This window comes from Lytechinus pictus, unplaced genomic scaffold, assembly GCF_037042905.1.
Source record: "Lytechinus pictus isolate F3 Inbred unplaced genomic scaffold, Lp3.0 scaffold_20, whole genome shotgun sequence".
In the NCBI taxonomy this organism is placed as follows: domain Eukaryota; kingdom Metazoa; phylum Echinodermata; class Echinoidea; order Temnopleuroida; family Toxopneustidae; genus Lytechinus; species Lytechinus pictus.
This window is the reverse complement of record NW_026974141.1, coordinates 7,912,336-7,937,674: the sequence shown is the minus strand read 5'-3', so window position 1 is coordinate 7,937,674 and position 25,339 is coordinate 7,912,336. Positions and strand designations below refer to the sequence as shown.

Below are 25,339 nucleotides of genomic sequence, written 5' to 3'. Positions count from 1 at the left end.
ATCAATGTTATAATTTTTTCTATAGGAAATTTGCTCAATGTCCTTTGAAAAGAAGAGAAGCATACTGAATTGTCGAGAAAACAGTGAAAGTATGAATATTCATCATTTCTAGAAAATATTTTAGAACATGTATTTTGGATGTTGACGTTGCTGGCATTCAACAGTTGCGATTGATCGGATCGGCCTTTGATGATGATCTTTTCCTTTCCCTTTCTGTCATTCTCTCTTTATCTCTGTCACCCCCCTCTCTTCTCTCACCCCTCCCCCTTGCTCTCTCATCCCCCTCTGTTCTCTCACACCTCCCCTCTGTTCTCTCATACCTCCCCCCTGTTCTCTCATACCTCCCCCCCCCCCCTCTCTTGAGTATCTGACAATGGGAGGATGGGGAGAAAAAGGAATGGGAAGGAGTGAGAGAAGGAGGGGAATAAATAGATGGTGGGGGAGGTGGAGATTGGGTGATAGGGAGGGGAAAGAGATGGTGAGGGTGGGGTAGAAAGAGATGGAGGAGATATGAGAGTGGGGAAGGAGTGAGGGTGTAAGAGAGAGATGAAATTTGGGGAGGGGCGAGGGAGAAAGAGTGGGGGAGATTGGGAGAGATGAAGATGGGGGGAGCGATCAAGGTGGGTCAGGGAGGGAGAGAGAGGGTGGGATAAGGGTAGGGGGAGAGAGGGTGGGATAAGGGTAGGGGGAGAGAGGGTGGGATAAGGGTAGGGGGAGAGAGGGTGGGATAAGGGTAGGGGGAGAGAGGGTGGGATAAGGGTAGGGGGAGAGAGGGTGGGATAAGGGTAGGGGGAGAGGGTGGGGTAGGGGGAGGGAGAGGGGTGATGAAACACAATTATACAACTCTAGATGTTTCCTAATCTATAACCCATCGTATGGGAAATCATTTATTTGAGTTCATGTTGTATTCTACATTGAACAAAAAACAAAATGAAATTAGTACATGTACATTTCCTATCCAAAGCTTACACAAAAGAACTTTTAATTTGAGTACCTCACGATACCCTGTACAAAAACAGAAACTTTGTTTCCAAAAAAAGTACTGTAAATTCAAGTAGACACTTAGTTAAAGCACAAAGATATCAAAATGCCCAGAAATAGTGGAATTAATTGGTAAATATTAGTACCAAGAGATACACTGAGTTAAAGCTGTATCTTAGGGGCAACCTGTGTATATTTGCAAGTTAATCTTCATAGATGTTGATACTGATAAATGTGGCAAGTAAAAGTGATTTGTGAGATTGTTGCGGGAATAAGCATCTTGAGAAGAAAAAATCCAATATGTGTATACAAAATTGTGTACTGTTCTTCAGCCATGGCATGTATCTCAATTTCTCATATTACTCAATTTACATTTTCATTTTCACCCAATGGATAGACAAATGACAATTGTCTAGTACAAGAAACCCGAAACTGATAAAATTGTGGTATTCATATCAAAATTGAGCTAATTTGTAACAAATTTTCGGCATTACTCCTATGTGTTTAAGATCGCATGCTCGATCTGTAATGAAAATCATAAGTCAGAAGAAAAAAAATTAAGCCAACAAGCAATTCATTTTTGTTCTGTCAAAGGCACACTGAATTGCACCAACATATCAAAAATATTGATGCAAAAATGAAATGAAACAATTAACACTGCCATGATTCCATATAAGCACATACATTTACAAACAAGGACACATGTACATGTATCTTTGGTAGCGATCTGTGCGTAGTAGAATGTGAGCCATTGACTACTAAAGGCAAATGAGAAATCAAATTAAAAATGATTTCATAAATGTGCAATATGTACACTGTTTCAACCAGAGAACGATAGATTTGGTCCACTGATTCTATTGTTCTCTAGCTGAAACAGGTAACAGTGAGTCAAAGAATTGTGACTGGTAGTGTACATGTACGCCCCAGTAGAACTTGCACCCCTTCATGAATAGGACTTTAACAAGGTCTCTATGGTATAAATGACAAGTAAGAACTGTATCAAATCAAATTCCCATAGAGTGCATTTTTTTAGATTTCAAGTATCAAACATAAAACATAGACTTGGAAACTGAAGCTTTAATACTAAAAGGTGGGAAATGTCTTTTTTCTCCTCAATAATAAAAATAACTAGTCTAATGAAAAAGAAACATTAAACAGGTCAATTTTTAAACCTACACTTTAATAATTAATGGACAGCCTCACGAATAAACACATTGAAAAATATTCACAATAAAATCTCGGCCAGGGTTGCTTTCATAAAGTGGTAGAATCTAAACACTAGTTTATACAAGGAAATGTTAAAATGAATTGTCTCAAAAGCTAGTGCTGCATCAGTTTGTCAAACACGCTTCTTTATTTTCTTTTTGTGAAACGGGCTCCTTGAATTTTGGACTGAGCTGCATCTTTTAACAAAAAACCCTATTTAACGCCTTTTCCTCACTGACCAACTTCCCCCATTTCAGATGATGCTGAGAAAGTTCAAAGGTCACTAGGTAGTACCATTTGAAAGGTCATGCACGGTATCAGATTCCTGCTGAAATACGCAGCACAGACTGTTGTAATCATAAGTTGCCTGAATAGTCGGGTGAATTCTTCAAGAAAATGAAAATTGCCTTTGCTTCTCAAAGCACTGTTGCTGTATCGTGAATGAATGAACTCATTTCATTCCATAGAAATTGAAAGAAGAATTATTTCAGAAACAGAAAAGGCACTCTGTACCTATATGTACTAGCACCTTTCAATATGTAGTGTATCCTATCAAAATTATTGAATAGAAACACCAAAGGCCACTAAAGACTATTTGTTTCCGTAAAAAAAACGTTACTCGTTCAAAAATACTACACAAAATAGAGGAATATGTAAACCCTACGACCCATTGAGTAGTCTCCATGTAGATTTCACACACTAACTCAAAGTACTGTACATTATAATATACACAGACATTACCACTAACCTCAACACCCTAAAACTATCCCAAATGCTAGAAAACAAATAGGTCATCTAAGGCACGATGAAATCTAATCTAAAAACAATTCATAAATCAAGTTCATGTCACAATGACATCGGATTTACTACATCCAGACTACATTGAATTTGAGATTACTAAAAAAACATGAATAGACAAGTATCGGCTTATGAAGATTTCACGGCAAACAAATATGACAAAAATAGGCTTATCATCAATAATCGTAAAGCAAGTTAATGTTACGATGACATTGAATTTACTACATCCAGACTACACTGAATTTGAGTTTACGCAGAAAAAAACATGAATAGACAAGTATCAGCTTAAGAAGAGTTCAAGGCAAACAAATATGATAACAAAAATAGGCTTATCATCAATGATCATCAATATTCATAACTCAAAATCAGCAGAAAAAATGAATTTCTAATCACAAAAGGATATTCTCCATCTGATCTTCTTGATTCAATTAAATGACTTGTTTTTTATTTTTGTTTGATTTAAACGCAACAGTTGAATACAAAATAACGGAGCACCTTCCTTCTGTATTAAAGTATCAATAATTGATATAATTCAATATGATAATTTAATAAAAAGAATGAAAATCTTTTAATACCTATCAAAGAGAAATTTCCTTCTGTATTTTCTTGATTCAATTTGATGTAATTATTTCTTGATTGAATGATTTTAGTTTCATGATCATAATCTTGAAAGGTAGAGAACACATTTCAGTAATATTCAAGGCAATGCAAAACATATATACATATATATATATATTCTAGGGGCAAAATATCACAAGTTTCCCTTCTAAACCCTGAAAAAGTCTTTGTGACCATAAATTTTCATGAAGTACAAAAGATAAGTATTAAATACTTGGCCTATTTCAATATTTAATGACAAAGTATAGAATTTCTGAAATTCCATGCACTTTAAAAGTGACTTTAAATAAGGACCTAGTGGTTAACCATTTTCTCTCTCTTAGGAAAATAAAAAAATATCAGAAAAATCTGTTTCAAGCTGGCAAAATAAAGCATTTAACATTAAGCACAAAAGTTTCACTTTTTATACTGATTACTTGGACATGATTCTATAATCTCGATACTGAAAAATAAATCTAACTAGTACTAAACACATACATGTATAATAAAAAGTACCTGTACTCAAAACCAACTTGGTTAGTCAAAAATCAATAAGTACATTTCATGAACATACAATACGATATCTGGTACGTAATCCTACGACTAGGATCAATACAAACTACACAGAAAAAAATCCAAACTAATCTATTAATCACTCTCAAGAAAGTACAAGCAAATGAAATGACTGAAAGTACATACAAACTGACAAAAAAAAATGTGAGTGAGAGTAATCTTTGGACTAATCATTCTACTTTGACAAAGTACTGTCACCACAGAATGAACAGAATGGGATTAGCGAGCAAGAATAATCATTTTTGAAAAGCTCTTTTGACAAGCTGCTTTTTGTTCTCTTAAAAGAAAGCCAATTTACCATGAACCTAGTCCTCAAGTCATGTTCAAGGTCCTTTCCAACATCCAACCCATTGGATCCAAGGTTTGTTTCATGCAGCTTTCCATAACATAACTTTACCACAACAGGAGTATGGAGAGCCAAATGTAAACCCCAAATAACTGCTGAAGCCTAAACAACTTGCGACCTTGTTTGTACGGACTTAAAATGAATTGTGAAGGAAATGTGGTGGTGTTTTTTTTAAACCTGAATATTTTGAGAGGATGCTTGTACTGTAAGGAAGAAACCAGAGGACCAAAGGTTTAACATCCTCTCCAAGGGACCTGGTAATGAGGGTAATTGCCTTCCTAAAGGGCACTAGCGCACCAAGTTGGAATCAAACCTGGGTCAACAGTATCAGAAATCCCTGCTCGACCAAACTTTGCATTTAAAAAACGTATTTAATTAAAAAAAAGTGACCCTACATTGCAAGTTGAGCTAATGTGGTTTGACGATATTGAGAACTGCGATCGAGTGGCTTGCCATAAAACTTGTTGTTCCTATAGTCGTTCATAACCTTACGTTCTTACATAAGAGTGTTGGAACCTAGACCTCCATGAAGATGTCGCCAATGACGTTCCCCATCTGCTTTGAGTCAAAGTCGACGACGAGGTGCTTCTTTCCCTTCTTCTGGTGCGGGAAGCTCATCCCGAATTTGTAGACCCCTTTTGGAGGGACATCACTGGAGGAGAGAGGAGAAGAGGAGAGAAAGGATAGTAGCATTTATTTAACAGATGACTAGACATTAATAGTAAATAATGAGGCTTTAATAGGAGGAAATTATAAACAAATTTTCCGCATTCTTCCTGTGTGTTTAAGATCGCATGCTCGATCTGTAATGAAAATCATAAGTCAGAAAAAATTGGAACCAGTGGGATTCGAACCTGCCATCTACTGCTTTCCGGGCAGCGACTTAATCGTCAGGCTATTCTGGTTCACTGCTAAGTCACGATGAACTGGAATTCAAATACCCTCAATCCTCTTCTTTCTGACTCATTAATGTGCAATTAATATGCAAAAAAATAAATAGAAAAAAAAAGATGACTAGACATATCGCTGAAGGTCATTAATCACCCCTGCCCACAGGAAGGTGCAACGTTTCTCTAAGAAATACCCAACAGTTATTTGGAACAAACTGTCATTAGAGCTAATTAAGTCCACCTAAACAATTAAAATTGGTTACAATTTCATTCAAATTCAGGGTATCAGTGATAATTCACACACCCACTTCTATTCATTCATTGCTGTTGCTTTTAAAAAGAAATTCATTGAATGCTCAACTGCCATATCAAGGTAGCTGTGCTAGAGCCAGTAAAATAATAACATAATCATGTTATACAGGGCCCGCTGTGAGAAGAGTTTTCAGAACTGAAGTGGCTACCCTGGGTAAACTATGATGTTATTATGAAACATCATTATTAATTACACGTTTCTTGTCAGATTTTTTTAATTTTGCAAAGCCATATCAGGGCCCTGTCTTACAAAGAGTGTCATAATTTCTGCTACAGGAAATTTGCACAATCTCCTTTGTAAACAAATAGAAGCACACTGCATGAAAAAAATAATAAATAACTGTATGAATTTATAGCATACAGTGTATCTAGAAAATACTTTGAGCAAACATCCACTTTTAGATGTTGATGTTGCTGGCTTTTTATAGTTGTGATAGATCGATCAGTCGCAACTCTTTGTCAGACGTGCCCCAGGCTTTTCCCAAAAGGTTCTCATGCTTCATTTAAAATCTATTCTAAAATGACCCATTCTTAATGCATTACTGCTTACATTTCGACATTTGTATATACACATACATTGTTTGTAATGACGAATATCTATTTGGTAAATGAAATAAACAATCAATCAATCTATTTTAAGCTTCCGAGAAAGGGTCACTAGTTGTTTGTAAAGTCGCTTGTAACTTACGAACGGCTTTATGAAGCACCCACCCGGTAACATAGGGAGTGATCTTTGCATTTCTTACCATTGATCATTATATAGAATCAAGCGTACAGGTCATCTTTACAATCAATTGCTAAGCTTTTTGCATCATGGACTCTTATAAAATATTCATTCAGAACAAGATATGCTTTTGTCAAAGTAAAGTATTAAATGAATTTATAGAGAAAAAAATTAATTAAAAAAATCAATCAATCTTACTTTTGTCCGAGTGTCATGGACCGGCCAATCAGCGGGCACTCGATGCGGATGGTACAATTGGTGAGTGTGATGGGAAGGGGATTGACAAACTCGGCCTCGATCTTCACCTCGTACCCATCCACCTTGGCTTCCGTCTTCATCTCCGGTGGCGTGAGGGATACCGTGTCCTGGCATACGATGAGTTGGGATGTTTCCTGGTCGAAGACGAATGAATGAAGAAAAAAAAATGAGCAAACACGGTTTGAAATGGGTATCTTATCTTTATTTCACTTGGGGTGAGGGTCTGGACTCCCAGCCTCGACGAACTTTGTGACTACGCAGACCCACAATTTTTTTTACCGCGTCGCTCACTGACTTTTTACTGTCAAGTCTGCATATCGTGCTCCACCCGGGTACACAATTGTGAAATCATGCAACATTTCGTAAATGCATGTCAGTCCCAAAATTGTTAAAAAACATGACACTTTGTGTACAAAGTTAATGCAAATTGTGTTTTCAACAAAAATCATTAATGTGTGATCATTTTTAATTTTGAATTAATTTGCTCTAATCAACTATCATGTGGCCCCAAAACTGCTAATTTTTATTCTCAGACTCTTTGTAGTATCCCGATCAAATGTACTTCAAATAAATTTATGAATGTTGGCTAAATACACAATTTGCATTGGATTTGTACATGAATTCATGTTTTGAGCAGTTTTTGGTCTGGCATGCACTTACATATTATGTTTTTTGTAACCGCGTAACCGGGCATCACAAATTTGGTCTCAAAAGTTGTGCGAGATATGAAAGGAAAAAAGTCAGCGAGCAGCGTGGTTGAAAAATTTCGCGCGGCAGACTTATCATTAAAAAATGTAGGGGGGAGGGCCGAATCTGCCCCCCCCCTGGCCTTTTAGGGTTAAGTATGACTTAAATGACTTAAGATTCATCTGATTCGTGTGTAGACTGGAAAAAACGTTCTTGTTTCTACAATCATGAAAGTACACCTGTTGTTTGGTAAGATTTCACCTCGCACGTAAATGCCTAGTTGTATACGGTATGAAAAGGCATGATCGCATTGGTCAGATCATGCCAAGAGGGCGCGCACTACTGCGTATTGATCAATAAGATTGCGCATTACACATCATGTACGCATTGACTTTCAGTCATACTTAAAGGACAAGTCCACCCCAACAAAAAGTTGATTGAATAAAAAGAGAAAAATCCAACAAGCATAACACTGAAAATTTCATCAAAATCGGATGTAAAATAAGAAAGTTATGACATTTTCAAGTTTCGCTTAATCTCACAAAACAGTTATGTGCACATCCTGGTGGTTATGCAAATGAGGAGACTGATGACGTCATCCACTCACTATTTCTTTTGTATTTTATTATATGAAATCGGGAATATTCTATTTTTCTCCTCATTGTCAAGTGAAACAACGATTAATTCCTCCCTGAACATGTGGAATGAGCATTGTTTAACATTATATGATTAAGTCAAGTTGGTCCTTTATTGTCAAATCTATAAAAAATGAAATATTGTATAATTCAAACAATAAAAAAACAAAAGAAATAGTGAGTGAGGGACATCATCGACTGTCTCATTTGAGTTGTGCATATCACTGTTTTGTGAAAAAAAAGCAAAACTTTAAAATGTCATAACTTTCTTATTTTATATCCGATTTTGATGAAATTTTCAGCGTTTTGCTAGTTTGATTTTTCTCTATTCATTAAAATCAACATTTTTCTGGGATGGACTTGACCTTAAAAAATCTTAGGCAGACGAGGATTAGACCATGTGGGATAAGACCAAGCGGCAATATGGTTCATATCGTCTCACCTGGACTTCTCCGAAGACACAGAACTTGATGCAAGGCTGGTCAACCAGGTAGCGGCAGTAGAGGTCTGGACCAAGCACATCAAGGGTTTGGACCGACTTGCCAGACGGAACGGTCACCTCTTTCTTCATGCTCTTCATGTTGGCTTTGCCCAAACCTTCAAAAACAAAAAAATACACAAAAAAATGCAGAAGTTTATTCATAACAGGCAGAATATTATTGTGTCAAAGATACTCTCATACGTTGTCTTTCACTTGACTTCACAACTTCAAATTTTGACAATATGAAGAAGAATCACTCTTTCAAGATAAGCTGATTTTCTAATTTTCCCTTTCTGGAGACTAAATTACTATATAGCTATTCTACAGAGAACCTTCCCTGGTGACTCGTAGAGTTGGGATGGCGGGTCACATATTGTATAACTTCCTGAAGAACTTACCTGTATAGAAACACATGTAGGCAACAACATCGAAGGAGACGGTGCGAGACACTGAGCTTTTATTGTTGACCGCCACCTTGAGTTCGATGTCGCTTCCAGTGGGTGTGTCTTCGGCCAGCAAGACCTCAACCTCGATGTCGTCCTCCTTCCTGTCGGGCCTATAGGTATTAGGTCTGGTGCCAAAAGAAACAGCTCGTTCCACGGCACTCCTCTCCTCCTCACTCCCTGGTAAAAGATAAACATAGGATTAATGTATTCAAGGTTTATTTATTTCATGGTCTAGTGATTAAAACTCTCGTCTTTCAATCTGAGGGATGTGGGGTCCATTCCAAGCCATTGTGTGTTTTCCTTCAGCAAACAAAATTTACCCACATTTTGCTGCACGCAACCCGGGTTAGGTGAATGGGTATCCGATAGGAAGAAATTTCTCGAATGTTCGAGTGCCCGATCAAGGTTGCCGTGCTTATAAAGCCGGGGTGATAATAACATTATCATGTTAAGGAGGGCCTGCTATATATATAGGAGAAAAGTTTTCAGAACTGAAATAGCTACCCTGGATCAAATATGACATTATTATCATTGTAAGTATTATCTTCATCATCATCATCATCATCATCATCACCATCATCATCATCATCATCATCACCATCACCATCATCACCATCATCACCATCATCATCACCATCACCATCATCATCACCATCACCATCATCACCATCATCACCATCATCACCATCATCACCATCACCATCATCACCATCATCATCACCATCATCATCATCACCATCATCACCATCATCATTTACCTGCTGCAAATTTGTATTGGGCGGTAACATCCTCCCTGATGTTGCCTATTTCTCTGCCGGGCTTCCTGGTACTGATCCTCACGCCGACAGCGTTGGTATCACACCAAAGCCTTTTAAGCTCCGGGGGGCCCATGTCTTTCTTAGTCGCCAGCCAGTAGATTCGGTCAGCATTGACCTCAGCAAAAGCAAACCTGTCGAGTGACAATGAAAACTACAGTATAGGTATTGAAATCCATGCAGGTTGATTTTTTTGCATTCAACCGGGCAGCAGAGCAATATCACATAATTGTGACCTGTCCACCCCCAAAACCAACAATAAGTCGTCCAAAATGAATATCAAGTTTTTTTATTGAGCTTGAAAATTCATTTCCTAAGCTTTACAATGATATATGATACGTTAAATTTGACCAATAATAACCATTGCAAGTACTTGATAAAAGGCCTTTCTCAAGGGCATAAGTGCCGTGCCGGGAATCGAATCCCCGATCCTCAGATTACCACTCGGCCACTATCTTTTACTTTGCATCAAATAAATGAAAATACTATATGCATGTGTTAAAAAATAAGTGATGTCATCATGCACGGAAATTGATGCACAGTATTCACGATGTACTCTGTACAAATTCAAATCTCTTGGAATCGATACTTTGGAGACTTCTCTTAAGACATCTTATTTGCTGATTTCCGCTTACCCATTCATGATTAGGCCCATCTATTACTCTGGTACAAAATGTGGTAAATTTAATTTGCCATATTCTATTATCTGTGAATATTGGCTATCTACTTGTAAATGTGGATTTTTCTTCCTATTCTTTGATGCATATTGCATATAAAATGCTAATTGATTTAGTTATATGAATGAATTTTTGAAATGGCAAATGAATAATAAATAAATGAATAAATAAGTAAATGAATAAATAAATAATCAAATAATAAATAAATAATTAGATAGATATAGATACATAAACAAATGAATGAATAAATAAATAATCAAATAAATAGATATAAATAAATGAATGAATGAATAATTGATAAAAAAATTATCAAATAAACAATTAAATAGGCAGCTATAAATGAATGAATGAATGAATGGATGAATGAATAAATTAACAAGTGGAATGCCTCTGGCCGTCTCACCTGCATCACGCGATTCAATATAGCAGCAGTGCTGATTTTGAAAACTACTATAACTCGCACAAGATGTTCAGTGATACTTGGTTACTCTTATTTCCACGTTTTATGAACTAGACCAATACACTTATAGAGATATGATGGCAATTCAACGAATACCCCCAACGTGGCCAAAGTTCTTTGACCTTACATGACCTTTGACCTTGATCATGTGACCTGAAACTCGCACAGGATGTTCAGTGATACTTGATTACTATTATGTCCAAGTTTTATGAACTAGACCAACACACTTTCAAATTTATGGCTGTAATTCAACAAATACCCCAATTTGGCCAAAGTTCATTGACCCTAAATGACCTTTGACCTTGATCATGTGACCTGAAACTTGCACAGGATGTTCAGTAATACTTGATTACTATTATGTCCAAGTTTCATGAATCGGATCCATAAACTTTCAAAGTTATGATGGTAATTCAACAGATACCCCCAATTCGGCCAAAGTTCATTGACCCTAAATGACCTTTGACCTTGGTCATGTGACGTGAAACTCATGCAGGATGTTCAGTGATACTTGATTAACCTTATGTATAAGTTTCATGAGCTAGGTCCATATATTTTCTAAGTTATGATGACATTTCAAAAACTTAACCTTAGGTTAAGATTTTGATGTTGATTCCCCCAACATGGTCTAAGTTCATTGACCCTAAATGACCTTTGACCTTGGTCATGTGACATGAAACTCAGGCAGGATGTTCAGTAATACTTGATTAACCTTATGGCCAAGTTTCATGAACTAGGTCCATATACTTTCTAAGTTATGCTGTCATTTCAAAAACTTAACCTCAGGTTAAGATTTGGTGTTGACGCCGCCGCCGCCGTCGCCGTCGGAAAAGCGGCGCCTATAGTCTCACTCTGCTATGCAGGTGAGACAAAAAAACATAAACAAATGAATAAGTGAATGAATAAATAAATAAACAAATGAATAAATAGATAAATAAGAAAAATACTTACTTGGTATCATAGTTCATGTATGTCAAGCCTTGCCTGATTGCAGCGATAGGAGCGGGACCCATTTGGAAAAAGCCTGAATGAAGTACAATGTAAAACAATGATTTTCAAACATACTGATGTGAACATTACTTTTTGAGGCAATTAAAAATCTAAGTTCTTTTACAATATCTCATGTATGCATCTGTAAATTTTAAGAAAGAAAGTAGGATTTCAAAAAGTAATCTCATCGAGGTAAATTGCGGGTCAAAAATAAAGTGGAAACTTACCTTTGCTACTCTCCTGTGGGGTGGCGTCGATGGCTTGCCAGCCTCCCATCAGTGGGGGGAGGTCTGGGCGGGTGAAAAATGCCTCGTTCCACACGTGGAAATTCCAAACTGAATCGTCGGACATATAATCGAGCTGTATACAAAAGGAAAAGGCAGAGTGCATTTTACAGAGAGTTCTCAAAAGAGATCAGTGTTTTTAAGTGAAAAATTAACAGTAAAATGCCACCTGTGCCCGTCTTACAAAGATTTACGATTGATATGATTAGTCTCAAATATAGCAATCCATAAGTGGCATAATTTTTCTTACAGGATACATGTATTTGCATATTGTCTCCTTTGAAACAAAGAGGGGCACATTGAATTATTACGACAATGACACATACATGATTACAAAGATGACATCTGTAAAAAAATCATGGTGAAATTGGGTGGTTGTTAATGCAACAATCGTTTTCACAGATAAATTTGCATATTTTATTCACAATAATAAAAAAAAAATATTGAATGATATTTTAAAACTGGCTTGTAATTTTGGCACGTTCGTGAGAATGGCAGCCAAGATTAGAATGGGGGATATCGTAGCATGTCCCCCTACCCCAGATCATCAATACATCTCACATACCCAGTTCCTTTCAGGATTAAGTACATGTAGCACTAACATACCGTTTCTTTGGTCTCAGAGTCTAAAATCACATCGATCGTCATGCTGGCGTCAGTATCGTGAGCCGAGGAAAAGTTGGTCACACTTCGGCAGGGTATGCCGAGACAGCGCATGGCGGTGCACAACACACCGCTGAATACCCAGCACTGGCCGTATTTCACGGGTTCACAATTCGATTTGGCGTACGCCTCGTAGATAGCTGTACTGCCTGTCCACGAGGATGGACTTTTTCCTGTAAGATTTACGTAGAATGAAAGTCAACACAAGAATAAGATCACAAGAAAACATGTTAAATGGGATATTAAATGATTGCTGGGGAAAATTTGATAGTGTAGATACAATTTTTGGCTTGCACCAGTTAAATAGGATCGAATATGCCATCTTATCTATTGGGTTCCATTTTTGTATCTTCAGTATTCCTAGCATTGTGCATAACAATAAAATGACTTTACGTCATGGATCTTTCATATTTACTGCAAAATTTGAATGCTCAAAACTCGCTTAATGGCTGTCTAAATAAAGGGTTAGTAATGTGAGTCAATGAAGAATACAATACTGCAAAAGCGTAGTAGTCACTGAATGCATTTTTTTATTTAAACCATTAGAATTAAAATATGGCATATTTCTGGCCATTGGGATTTGAATTTAACCCTAACTAGGCCGGGCTTTTTTGGCTGTTCTGTGGCCGGGGGGGGGGGGGGGGGGGGGAATCTCGGCCGCCGATCACGCGAGCGCCGCAAAAATTTGCACGCTGGTAGTGTGCAATGTAATCTACAAGGCTGTATTGTAAAATTTTCCAAAATAATGAGATTTTATTTTATATGAATTAATTATGCTAATTTATGCATAAATCATACTGTTTGCTCTAATTCACTAAATAAAGCTCCTAGAATGCTAATTTTTGGTAAAAATATTCTTTGTAGCATTCTTAACAATCGCAATTGAAAAAAACATTGGTTTGGAAATCAATTTCTTATGTATTTTATTGTTTTTATGAATTTCTTATGTATTTCTTTGTTTTTCAACCTTTTGTTTTTCTTTGTTTTTTTCACCAGATTTATTGCACAACCTCTTTGAAGCATAATTGTGCTAAAATCAATTGATTTCAGCTGTTTAAAGTAGAAATAATCATATCTTTATGAATAACATGAGAAAACTCAATTTGCATTGACTTTGTACACAAAATCACGTTTTGGAACAATTTTCGGTCTGACATGCACTTACGAAATGTTGCGTACTTTCGGAACCGCGTACCCGGGCGTCGTAAATTTGGTCTCAAAAGATGCGCGAGACTTAAAAGTATAAACTCTGCGAGTGGCGCGGTCAAAAGATTTCGTGCGGCGGAATGATCGCAGAAAATGTAGAGGGGGGGGGATTGATTCAACCCCTCCCCCGGCCTGTTTAGGGTTAAACCTCATAGGCCCTCTCTTGGTGATGTTCTTTTGTTTCTTTGACAAAGTTGTTTGAAATCTACTGACAAAGATAGTACGTATCCTGAGATTTGTCGGCCAGCGCTGAATAATCGCATGCATGCATTCACTTTAGTACTACATGTAGCACACGCAACAGATGTCAACTTTTTCCAATGAGGCCTTGCAAATTTCGGCCTGTCCACTGCAACCGATAGATGGTGCACCGTATTGTGAATCAACCGAATTGAGGGGATTGACCAAAACTAAGATATGTTTTAACATTCTCTTACCATCGTCATAGTCTCCACTCCAGTTTCCCACGAGCAGCCCCACCTTGGATGCCTTCTCTTCAGTAGGAAAGTAATTAATCAGATGAGTGAACGTTCTAGAAACTACGACGGGGTCAGCACGAGACTTTGCTTTTTCCACCCATCTAAGATTACGAAAATACAGATTTTATCAAAAGGAGAATAAGTTGTGAAAAAAAATTGAAGAAAAATAGACATGAAGATAAAGCTTGGAAGCTTCTTTTTGGTAGGTAAGTAATTGATAAGATGAGTGAACGTTCTAGAAACGACTATAAGGTCAGCACGAGACTTTGTCTTTTCCACCCAACTAAGATTGAAAGATACAGTTTTTATCAAAAGGAGAATTAGTTGTGAAAAGAAAAATGAAGAAAACAAATAGTCATAAAGACAGAGCTTAAACACTTCTTTTTGGTAGGTAGCTAATAAGATGTTAAAATGATATAAAAACAACTATAGGGTCAGTACAAGACTTTTCCTTTTCCATCCATCAAAGATTTTCATCAAAAGGAGATAAAGTTGTGAACAAATTTGAAGGAAAAAAAATAACCATAAGGTAAAGTGTGTTGGCTCAGTTGGTAGAGCATCTGACTCATTACCAGGAGGTCGGGAGTTCAAGCCACGGCCACGTCCCGACCAAAAAGATGTCAATAGATGATAAGATGGGAGTTGCTACTATCCTGTTTGGCGTTCCAACGATTTAAAGGATAGAGCAACATTGATTTGGAGCTGCACAGTGGCTGCCGGGCCCACGATCAATTGGCCAAAATGAATTTTTGGAGTATTTCTACTTCAGATTTGCATTTTGAAAATAAAAAATATGGATTTCATTAAAGATGCAGCAAGAATAATTACATGAGGAAGTCTTTAAAATCAATTGTTACCATATCGTGGAAGACATACTTTGGGGTTCCATCTTTTAGTTGTGACTGATCTAATCAACCTCAACAATATCCATCATCATCATAATTTTTCCAACAATAAATTTGAGCAAATGTCATTTGTAAATAAAGAGGAAGCACATTGAATTGTTGAGAAAAATGATGAATACGCATGTATGAGTACATTTTTCTATAACACATTTGGAACATACACGCATAGTAGATGTCGGCATTGCTGGCTTTCCATAGTTTGATCGTATCAATCACAACTCTTTGTAAGAAGGGGCCCTGGTTTGCTTACATAAACCCAATTCCATGGGCATTAAGTGTTGACATTAAAAAAAACAAAGAACATTAAAATTAGACAGGTTGGCAGGTATGGCTCGTACATTAAGAATTGTGGCACTGCTGGCTTACCATAGTTGAGATTGATTGGATCAAGCAGAAATATTCGTACTTACCTTTCAAGCAGGTCAAACACGACGTCCGTGGTAATATCCTCAAACTGGCCAAAGACCCACGATCGGGCGTACTGACGTCGAGTGGTTCCCGTAAAGACGCATCCCGTATCGTTGAGCACGTATTCGTCCTTCTGGGCGTCACCTTCCATGAAGACCGTGTCTTCACGACACCAGGCATTGAAGAGCACAAAGATGGGGTCCTTCTGCTTGAAGTACCTGGGTTCTAGGTCAAAACAAGACAAATTTGAGAATTCATCGTGATGTGTAATTCTCTAGGAGCTAAATAAGTTGAGGCAAGGCCATGCATGTAACAATCCAACAAGGATTTTTCATTGCTAATCCAACCATGGGTAAATGGGTAACCAGTAGGAAGGGATTCCTTGAACGCTCGGGTACCTTGTCAGGGTAGCTGTACCATAGCCAGGGTAATCATATGCATCGCTCATTGTTTGTAAATCTTCATATATGCATTAATTTTTTTTAACCAGTTTGCAGGGTCCCCCCAAAAAACTGTGCTTAGTCCACTGACGGGGTTACCCTGGGTAAAAAAAACAAATAAAAAAAAACAAGTAAATAAAAATAAATAAACGGCCTGGGTCGATGGGGGAGGGGTTGAATCAAATCCCCCCAACATTTTCTGCAACCATTCCAACACACAATTTTTTTTTACTTTGCCGCTTCCAGACTTTTTACTTTCAAGTATGGCGCATCTTATGAGACCGAATTTACAACACACAGAAATTGTACAATTACACTCCTACTTTTCAGGAGGCATGATTGCTCAGTCGGTAGAGCGGGGGATTCGTATTCCGGTGACACGGGTTCGATTCCCACTTGGTGCGCTAGTGCCCTTTGGTAAGGCATTAATCCTCAGTACCAACTCCTTCGGAGAGGACCTTAAGCCGTCGGTCCTCTGGTTGCTTGCTTACAAGCATTCATGCTTTCTTAGTAATCAAGTAAAAAATCACCACCACCATCACCAAATGTACTTGGCCTAAACAAAAACAAAATTTAAAAAAAGAATAAAATTCTGTACGTATCACTAGGTAGAAATCACTATGGTCAGTCGGGTTACAGCGCAAACATTTTTATAGCCTCATCCCTACACTGTCATACCTGCGTTTTCTGTATCCAATATAACGACGGCGACATTGTAGCGACTGACGATGGCATTAGGAGGGCAGCTAACCACGAGCTGGTACTCGGGACCTTTAGTACCGACGACACGGATTCCCCATTCGCCGAGGGTCTCTTCGCTCCGACTGAAGGGCATACGGATCACCGTGCCATTGTGGGCAGACGAAACTTTGGCACCTGTCAATTTCAAAGATGAAATTGAAATAAGGTTGTGAGAAAGAATTGCAGGGGAAAGTTGTCTATCAAAAGGGGACAAGGAAATGTTCATGAGTGTATCCATAACTATAAAGAATTCTGCTGTTGATTTTTAGAAGGAATGACAACAAAAACTATTCAACTTGCGGAAGGTTGCATGCATTCATCACCATCCCCGCAACAACCAATACCACCACCATTACTACCAGCCCTACTGATCTTAGTAATACTACCACCACCACTAGTGCCACTAGTTCTAATTTTACTGCTACTACTACTGCTGCTGCAGCTGCTACTACTACTATTACCACTACTACTACTGCTACTACTACTACCACCACCACCACAACTACCACCACTACCACCACCACAACTACGAAAACTACCACCCTGCTACTACTACTGCTGCTACTTCTACTACTACAACCATTACCAACTCTACTACTACTACTACTACTACCACCACCACCACCACTACTACTACCACCACCACCACCACCACCACCACCACAACTACCACCCTACATGTACTACTACTACCACCAAAACTACCACCCTGCTACTACTACTGCTGCTACTTCTACTACTACTACTACAACCATTACCAACTCTACTACTTCTACTTCTACTACTACTACTACTACTACTACCATTACTACAACTACTACTACTACTACTACCATTACTACTACTACTACTACTACTACTACTACTACTACTACCATTACTACTACTACTACTACTACTACTACTAACAACAACAGCAACAACAAGACTGCATCAACATTCTAAGCAGGGTTTGCTCATACTTACCACGAACAGTCAACTCCAGCCCAAACACCTCCGTCTTTGGTTCCCTGTTGAAAGTGACGGTGAGATCAAAACGCTGCCCTCGCCTGACGAACAGGTTATTTATCTCGTAATCAGAGGTGTGATGGAGTGAACGGTTTCTTTCCAACTATGTCAGGAGAGAGAGGGAGGGGGAGGGAATGAAAAATAACAATGTTCTGTTTCTTTGAAATAATGATTGAATATCCATAATTGCTTTGTGCATGGCTGTTTCTCATCAAAACAGAGTATAGAGTATGTCTGACAGCTAGCCTCTCTTCATTTTACAAAATTACCACCCCCGCCCTCACCTAGTCTGCTGACACAGACCTTTCATTTTTGCATTTTGCATAGTTTGCAATTTGCATACAGAGTCTGAAGTAGTGAGACTAGACTATGTACTCTGGCTGCATCTATTTAACACAGATAGAGAGTGTGGAGTCTAGTCTTTACTCCAGACATGGTATAATTGGTCAAGATGTCAAATTTGAGTCTGTGCTTGCAGACTAACCCTCACCTGGAATATAAAAATTAGTTTAAATTTACCTGGAAGTCCAATTCCTTAAGGCTCAGCTGATCAGGTCTGGAAGGTGCTTCGGGTTTATCCCGTCCATCACCGAGATACGCCCTCTCTGCCTCGGTTACGTTGACGAAGCGACCCGAATTTCGGCCAGCATGGGTAGCAGCTGCTGTTTCCATTGGGGTACTATGGGATGAGCAAAAAGAAATGACTTGGTAAAAATCCTGTCGTTTTTAACTTATCACGTGCAAGAAATTGTAACAGGTTTATTGTTTTCTTTACCGCAATATGTTTTTTTAAGTCTTCATCTCCAGAAGACCATACTGATAGTCCAAAAATATCCAAAGACAGGAAAGACATCTAATATTAAAGCAAAAATATGAGAACTTTAATGAAACAACCACCGGGTATTACAGCATATATATACAGTTTCCCATGAAAACCTTTGATTTTAATTAGCTCCGGAAGCCTATCAGCATGAAAAAAATTTATACCAGGAAGTTAATTACAGGAACTCGCAATTGAAAAGAGAACTTCCGGGTTCCGTTTCATAAAGACAAGTTATAAAAATGAAAAATTTAAATCCATATTCTATTATCCACAATTGAAATCTGAAATTAAAAATATTCTGAAAAAAGATCGAGGTACTACTGTATCTCTTAAATGTTGAATGCCAAACAGGGTAGCAGGCTAGCAGTAACTCCCATCTTTTAATGTCGTTGGTCTGACACGGCCGAGGTTTGAACTCCCGACCTCCCGGTTGTGCGACGGACACTCTACCAACAGAGCCAACACATCAATAATTATAATACAAATGCACAATTTCTATCACAACTTCACTTGTTCACTCTAAAGCAAATCAAATCAAATAATTTCATTAGATTAAAACCGTAAATTTGTTGTCATACCGAGTTCTATGAAAAGGAGGCCCGAGGTTTCGAAATCTTGGCACGATGGCCTTTTAACACGAATTCTGCTTATGACAGTTGTTGAGAAAAAGTGAAGAAAACATTCCGCCACCCCAGCAAGCCATGATTGATGACACAAACAAACGGGGGCATGACAAGCACATGATCACATGCACGTGACATTTCGCTCACGGTGATGAAAACAAAGAAAGGATAGATGCTGTCTCATATAGGACAATTTTAAACAGTTCCTGCCCAAGTTTTGCAAGGGCATTTTCACAAGTGAATCCTGAATCATCATTGTAATGATGATTGCTATTGTAATCGTGACTGTGATTAGCGTTCATGATTCTAATCATGTTCTATTTGGTTTCACACGTGCTACATATTTGTCATAACTCATTAGCCTTATTTTTCACTGGAATCATTCAAACTACTATTTTTTTTAGTGTGTGAAAGGGTGGTTAGTGATGCCTGGGGTGTTGTTGTTTTTTTCTCTACCTCAGAGAGATTATGTGAACCTATAGATTGAGAAAACATGTATAGACTAGAAATATGCACACAGGTGTATGTAAGTTCCGTTTCAAGGTTCATTGATTTTGAAAAGAATTTTTGGTAGGAGCAGCCTGTATGATCTTGGTACAAAAGAGACTTTGCCCTTGCATTCACATTGCTTCTTTAAACACGTAGACTCTTATAAAAAAATACTATTATATTGCTTTTTTGAGGTACATTGATCACAAAATGTGAAAGCAAAGTCACCCATGATTTCACATGAATGACCATTAGAATCCCAACACCATTCTTCAGTACAATACATAATAGTGAATTCATGATCATTCAACAATAAAAAGTCCTTGAACAAAAATAGAAATGAATTTCACAAAAGTACAGGTCTTTCCAATTTCTTTCATATTTTTTCTGTTCTGTTTTACCACAGGGACAGCATCATTAAGGGGGCAGGGGGTACTTGGGCTCCCCCCCCCATGATTTTCAAGTGAGTGGATAAAATAATGTAAAACATGCCCCTGGCTAATATTGTACATTGGGTCCTACATACCGTCGCTGAATCCACGAAGTGGCACAACGTCCCAAAATCACGTGAAAAGTCAATTTTTAGTATCTTTCAATTTTAGTATTCTCTAGTCATTGTCTATTATTTCACCGAAATTTAGAACCCAATTCTTTCTAATCAATGAGATAATTAAAGTGAAAAAGCGACAAGCCTTAAAATCCTTCGTAAAAAAATCCACGAAGTGGCACACAGGTGCGCGCCGTTTCTACGCACAAAACGACACTTGTGTTTAAGGCGGGACGTCAATATCCGGGAGGGGTGTGCAAACGCGTTTGCACGCCCTCATTACTTTTCATGCACGGGCTTGCACGCCACGAAGTTAATGAGGTTGAATTTGCATATCAATAGAGCACCCTTGCGATCATCGCGGAGTGACATAACGAGCCCGTGCAGTCGCGTTCTGGCACTTCTATTGTTCCCGGGCATTGGGCTGGCAAGCCTAGAGGAATTTATTGGCGCGTGTAGAGAAGTTCCTTACCTCAATTGTTTGCCGTGAAATGTTGTGAGGGTGCAACTACTAGTATAATGAATGACGATGTGTGCCGTAACTAACTGGTTGGAAGGCGTGACAAGTATTCAAAGGGACAAGAACCTGGACGCAAAAATTTTGCTCCGGCGAATCGCTTATTCATGCTTACACCTTCATCACATTTGCTATACGGCGGCCGTACGGCGAGTCAATAACAGCCGTTTTAACATTTTATGTACGAGCTACATAATGTGGTTTGTATAAAAATGAATAAAACGGCTGCATTCGACTCGCCGTACGGCCGCCCTAGAGCAAATGTGACCAAGGTATTAGTACCTGATGATGTGAGCTTCCAAAAATATGTATATAATTCCCGTAAATTCCTGACAAAGATGGAAAGGGAAATGAATTTTGTTTTGGCTACCAGCGGAAGTAAAATGCGATCCGTCAAAGCGTTCGATCAACCGCGGCGACTGCGCACAACGTCTACAGGCGCTGGACCCACTGAATCAGCTTGCAGAGCTCTGTTCGCTCCTGAAGATGTGACTACAACCGTGCCTATAATAATTCCAAAAGCGCTGACAAATACGGCCGCATTGTCACTGGTACGTGATTCCTCCGAATTAGTCCTCAGAAAAGTTTAGTCACGACTCAGTATCGTTCTTGCAGTATACCCGCACGCTTAAAATCAGTTTAATAGATACCATGTGCGCGCAAGCATACACAATACAAGGTACTTGAGGCGGAGCTTTGCCGCTATGAAACAAAATTCTCTTTACGCTACGTATAGCTCTAGCTTTTGCAGTAGCGTACGCATAATTTTTGAAAGGTAGAGTTCGAGTTCAATTAAAATTTGACAGAGGTTTTCACTCCCCCCCCCATTAGGTCTTTTCATAACAAAAAAATTACAAGCAAATTTTTTTTTATCTAAGTGGAGGGGGGGGGGTGAACTCCTGCAACATTCCCTGACCTTACCCCAGTCATTTTTGCTCTATGACGGCCGTGCGGCGAGTCAAAAACAACCGTTTTAACATTTTTTTTGTAATAGCTACAAACACGTGGTCTGAATAAAAATTGATAAAACAGGTGTTTCCGACTCACCGTACGGCCGCCGTAGAGCAAATATGACCGAGGCATTAGGAACGCAAAATCATGAGGATGGAAACTTGGATAAAGCAATGTTCATTATTCAATATTTGTTATGACTTCTCTTAATATCATGAAATGGCTGAGCAAATTACTTGTATATTTCTTAAAATAACTCAAAATGATGAAGAAACGAGTATTGATTTGAAATTATGAAATGATAAAGATTGACTTGCATTTTTACATTACAAATTTTTATTTTGCTTCTCAAATGGGGGGCATGGACCGACTGTGTCCCCCCCCCCCCCCTGCGTCCTCCAATGCTCATCATGGGTACTAGCATTCGTATTTATGCATCCATTCCCATTTCCCAGTCATGTTCAGTTCTTAATCTCCTTTGTTATTAGTTCTTTGAGTAGTTCGTAGTGGTCAAGAATTTGTTTAAATTATTCTCAAGACCCCAATGCACTTGAGTTACTTCGTTTTAGGAAAGATAACTCTTAAAGTCCCTTTGAAGTGAATGCCCCGGAGCGACTTGAATGGGTTCGATTAACTACACCGTCTCGCACGTGTTGCGAACAAAGAAGGTGTGAAAATTACAATTAACAACTAACAATAGGAAGAATCGTTTCAACTGAAGTTACGCAACGATCTCTGATAATCTCTAATTGTGCTTTCTTGACCCCAATGAATCCTCCCAAACCACATTGTCCAATGACGGAACTACTACAAGTAGTCAGCGTTTGTGAAAACGGAATGATGATCGAGGATGATATAATGGTGATGGTAATAATGATGTTGGTGATAATGAAGAAGGATAAGGAGGATGAGGATGAAAGCGGTGGTATGATGATGATGACGATAATAATTTTTTTTTGTTTTTTAATCTATAAACATAATGATGTGTGAATAAAAAAAGACATTATGATCGTGATGATGACATCGAAAAGAAAGGTAATGATGGCTGATTATGATAATGGTGATGATTATGATTGTAATCCCAACGAAATGGCAACGATGATGGCAATGACAAGAATGGTGATAATAATAATTATAATGTTGTTATAATGGTGATGGTAATAATGATCGTAATTGATCACGAGAATATTTATTACGACAAGATTGATGATTATGGTAGCAATATAGTGATGATCAGAGGATAATATTTTGCTGTGGGGGACAATAATGATGCACCCTATGAACAAAGGATATATCCTCTGCTCCGCCGCTCGCGGTGATGATTTATTAATGTTTTATGATGAATTTATTAATGTTTTATGATGATGACGGGGATAATGACAGTGATGAAGGTGCTGAGATTAATTATGATAATAATCCTAGTTTTGATGATTACAATGATTATGATTATGGCGATTGTGATGGCATGACAGTGGGGGAAGGGGCATGCTTGTCGAGATTGAATTTTATTTGAAAATTAAAGGTAGGTCCTAGACTGAACAGTTTCATGAGTGTTTCTCACCAAGGCGAACTTCTACTTGAAGCTAATTACGGAGCTGCAACTCTCTTTAGTTGGTTCGAGATTCGACCCATGAACCTCATATACAGAGAACGAATGATCAATAACCAGGTAACATAATGGTATACGATGTCAATTATGGACGAATTTTTCTCCTTATGTCTATTTATCGTATGGTTGACATCACAATGAGGCAAAATTTGATTGCATGGTGACTTCTTAAAAAAAATCCTAAGTTTGGGATTTTTAAGGGGAAGGTAACACTTATGCTGGATTTTCCCCAACAAATATGATTTTTTAATCTTGTAAGAATGATGGTTGAGTGAACAGGAATTGTAAATTTAGTGTAGCCTATTCATCTTGTAGACCTAAGCAGTGTGTTTTGTGAGTCGGAGTAATGTGATGGTACCTGTTACAAGCGAGAGGGCGAGATATGGTAAGACTTGGTTGAAATGGCATTCATCATCTTTTTGTCATTTTACAAATAAAATTCGTATGTATCTCCACCCCCCCCCCCTCAATTTCCCAGACCCCTCTCACTTCCTGGATGGAAGCCTATTCAAAACTTATTTGCCACTGAAGTGACCAGTGGCTGATAGTCATTTTTTTTTTCTTTTTATTGAATGATTACCAAGAAATTGACTTGATTATAATTTATGAAATACTTTATTGAAAAACTGAATGTTTGATTGATTACATTGCCCATTGAAATAGTTGATTTATTGATAAATTGTTGATTGATAGGAAAAGTTGATGCCCCAATTATCATTATAATTAAATTAACATTCTGCTCTGGACTTCACGCGTACATGACAATAAAAATCAGTCACTCAACAGAAGGGGAGGGCGATCGAGAGACAGGGAGGGGGGCTAAAATGTTCTGTTGACCCTTTTTCCATCAACCTACTTCTCCCACTTACGTCAAATCTCACCCCCTATTTTCCTGACTCCAATGAACACATTGCTGAGAGCCACATGATAATGTTGAAATGTTGCCCAAGATGTGTAATTTTGTGTAATTTATGTGTAATTTTAGTTTAATTTAATAATTCATGAAACTTGCTTAAAACATTCATAACTGGTTGATCAATAATTTATCACAACGCCCTTAACATTGCAAGTTCCAAAGCCAAATGATTTGCCCCTCAAAAACTGACAAAAAATGGAAGGCTAATTCCAGCCCAGCATAATTATCATACCGTTTGTTTCAGTAGGCAGTGTTCGCTCAATCGTGATAGTATTTCAACTTTTTGGTGTCATATGAAAGTTGATTTTAATGGCTTCCATAACATGTAAGTCTTTCCCCCCAAAGTGATATATTTTTTATTTGGCAGCCATTTCAAAAGTGTATAGTTTTTTTGTGGGGGCGCACTGTGGTAGTAGAAGGGAATAGTTATAATGCCCGTAAAAGAAAAAATTTATAAAATAACCAGAGAACCAAATAAACGAAAAATCCATACTCCACAACCCGAGCCTCAAAATAGAGGCTCTTCAAAAGTCCGGCAAATGCAGAACTTGCTCTTGTACAAGTGACTCGACCCTGGCCTGGTACTTCTCCAATACCCAGTAGAGTCGAAACGACGCGTCGCGACGGTTGGCCGTGGATCTACCGGTAGTCAACGGTGGTCAAAGCTTGTGCAGTCGGAGGCAGCCGGACTTGGTGCAAAACAATCCCACTCACAATTTTACGATTGGAAGCCAGCATTAAGAGAAATGTAACAAAGTCGGGTACAAATACATATTTCTAATACCGGTAGATATAAAACTTTAATGCATGACTGATTACGACCCTTTATGTGATAATCGCTTCTCTTCAAGTCGGAT

General features: G+C 38.2%; 1 protein-coding gene across 1 annotated transcript; it reads right to left on the bottom strand.

Annotated features, from left to right (window-relative positions):
• Window positions 1-852: 852 nt before the first annotated feature.
• On the bottom strand, window positions 853-19,592 carry LOC129282822 (protein-glutamine gamma-glutamyltransferase K-like). The gene is made up of 14 exons (XM_064114778.1): window positions 19,409-19,592; window positions 18,527-18,686; window positions 17,966-18,110; window positions 16,937-17,134; window positions 15,821-16,043; window positions 14,464-14,606; window positions 12,764-12,993; window positions 12,101-12,233; window positions 11,835-11,907; window positions 9,693-9,883; window positions 8,887-9,111; window positions 8,450-8,604; window positions 6,626-6,819; window positions 853-5,153 (listed from the first exon to the last, which is right to left on the bottom strand). The coding sequence occupies exons 2-14, from the start codon at window positions 18,677-18,679 to the stop codon at window positions 5,018-5,020; spliced, it is 2,199 nt and encodes a 732-aa protein (XP_063970848.1). The 5' UTR covers window positions 18,680-18,686; window positions 19,409-19,592; the 3' UTR covers window positions 853-5,017.
• Between the last annotated feature and the right edge of the window lie 5,747 nt (window positions 19,593-25,339).

Coding starts and splice junctions, on each gene's coding strand:
- LOC129282822 (XM_064114778.1), bottom strand. CDS start 18,679: ATGGAAACAGCAGCTGCTACCCATGCTGGCCGAAATTCGGGTCGCTTC. Junction 14,607..15,820: donor GTGTTTGACCTGCTTGAAAG/GTAAGTACGAAT, acceptor TCGTAATCTTAG/ATGGGTGGAAAAAGCAAAGT. Junction 6,820..8,449: donor GTGTCTTCGGAGAAGTCCAG/GTGAGACGATAT, acceptor GTCTTCGACCAG/GAAACATCCCAACTCATCGT.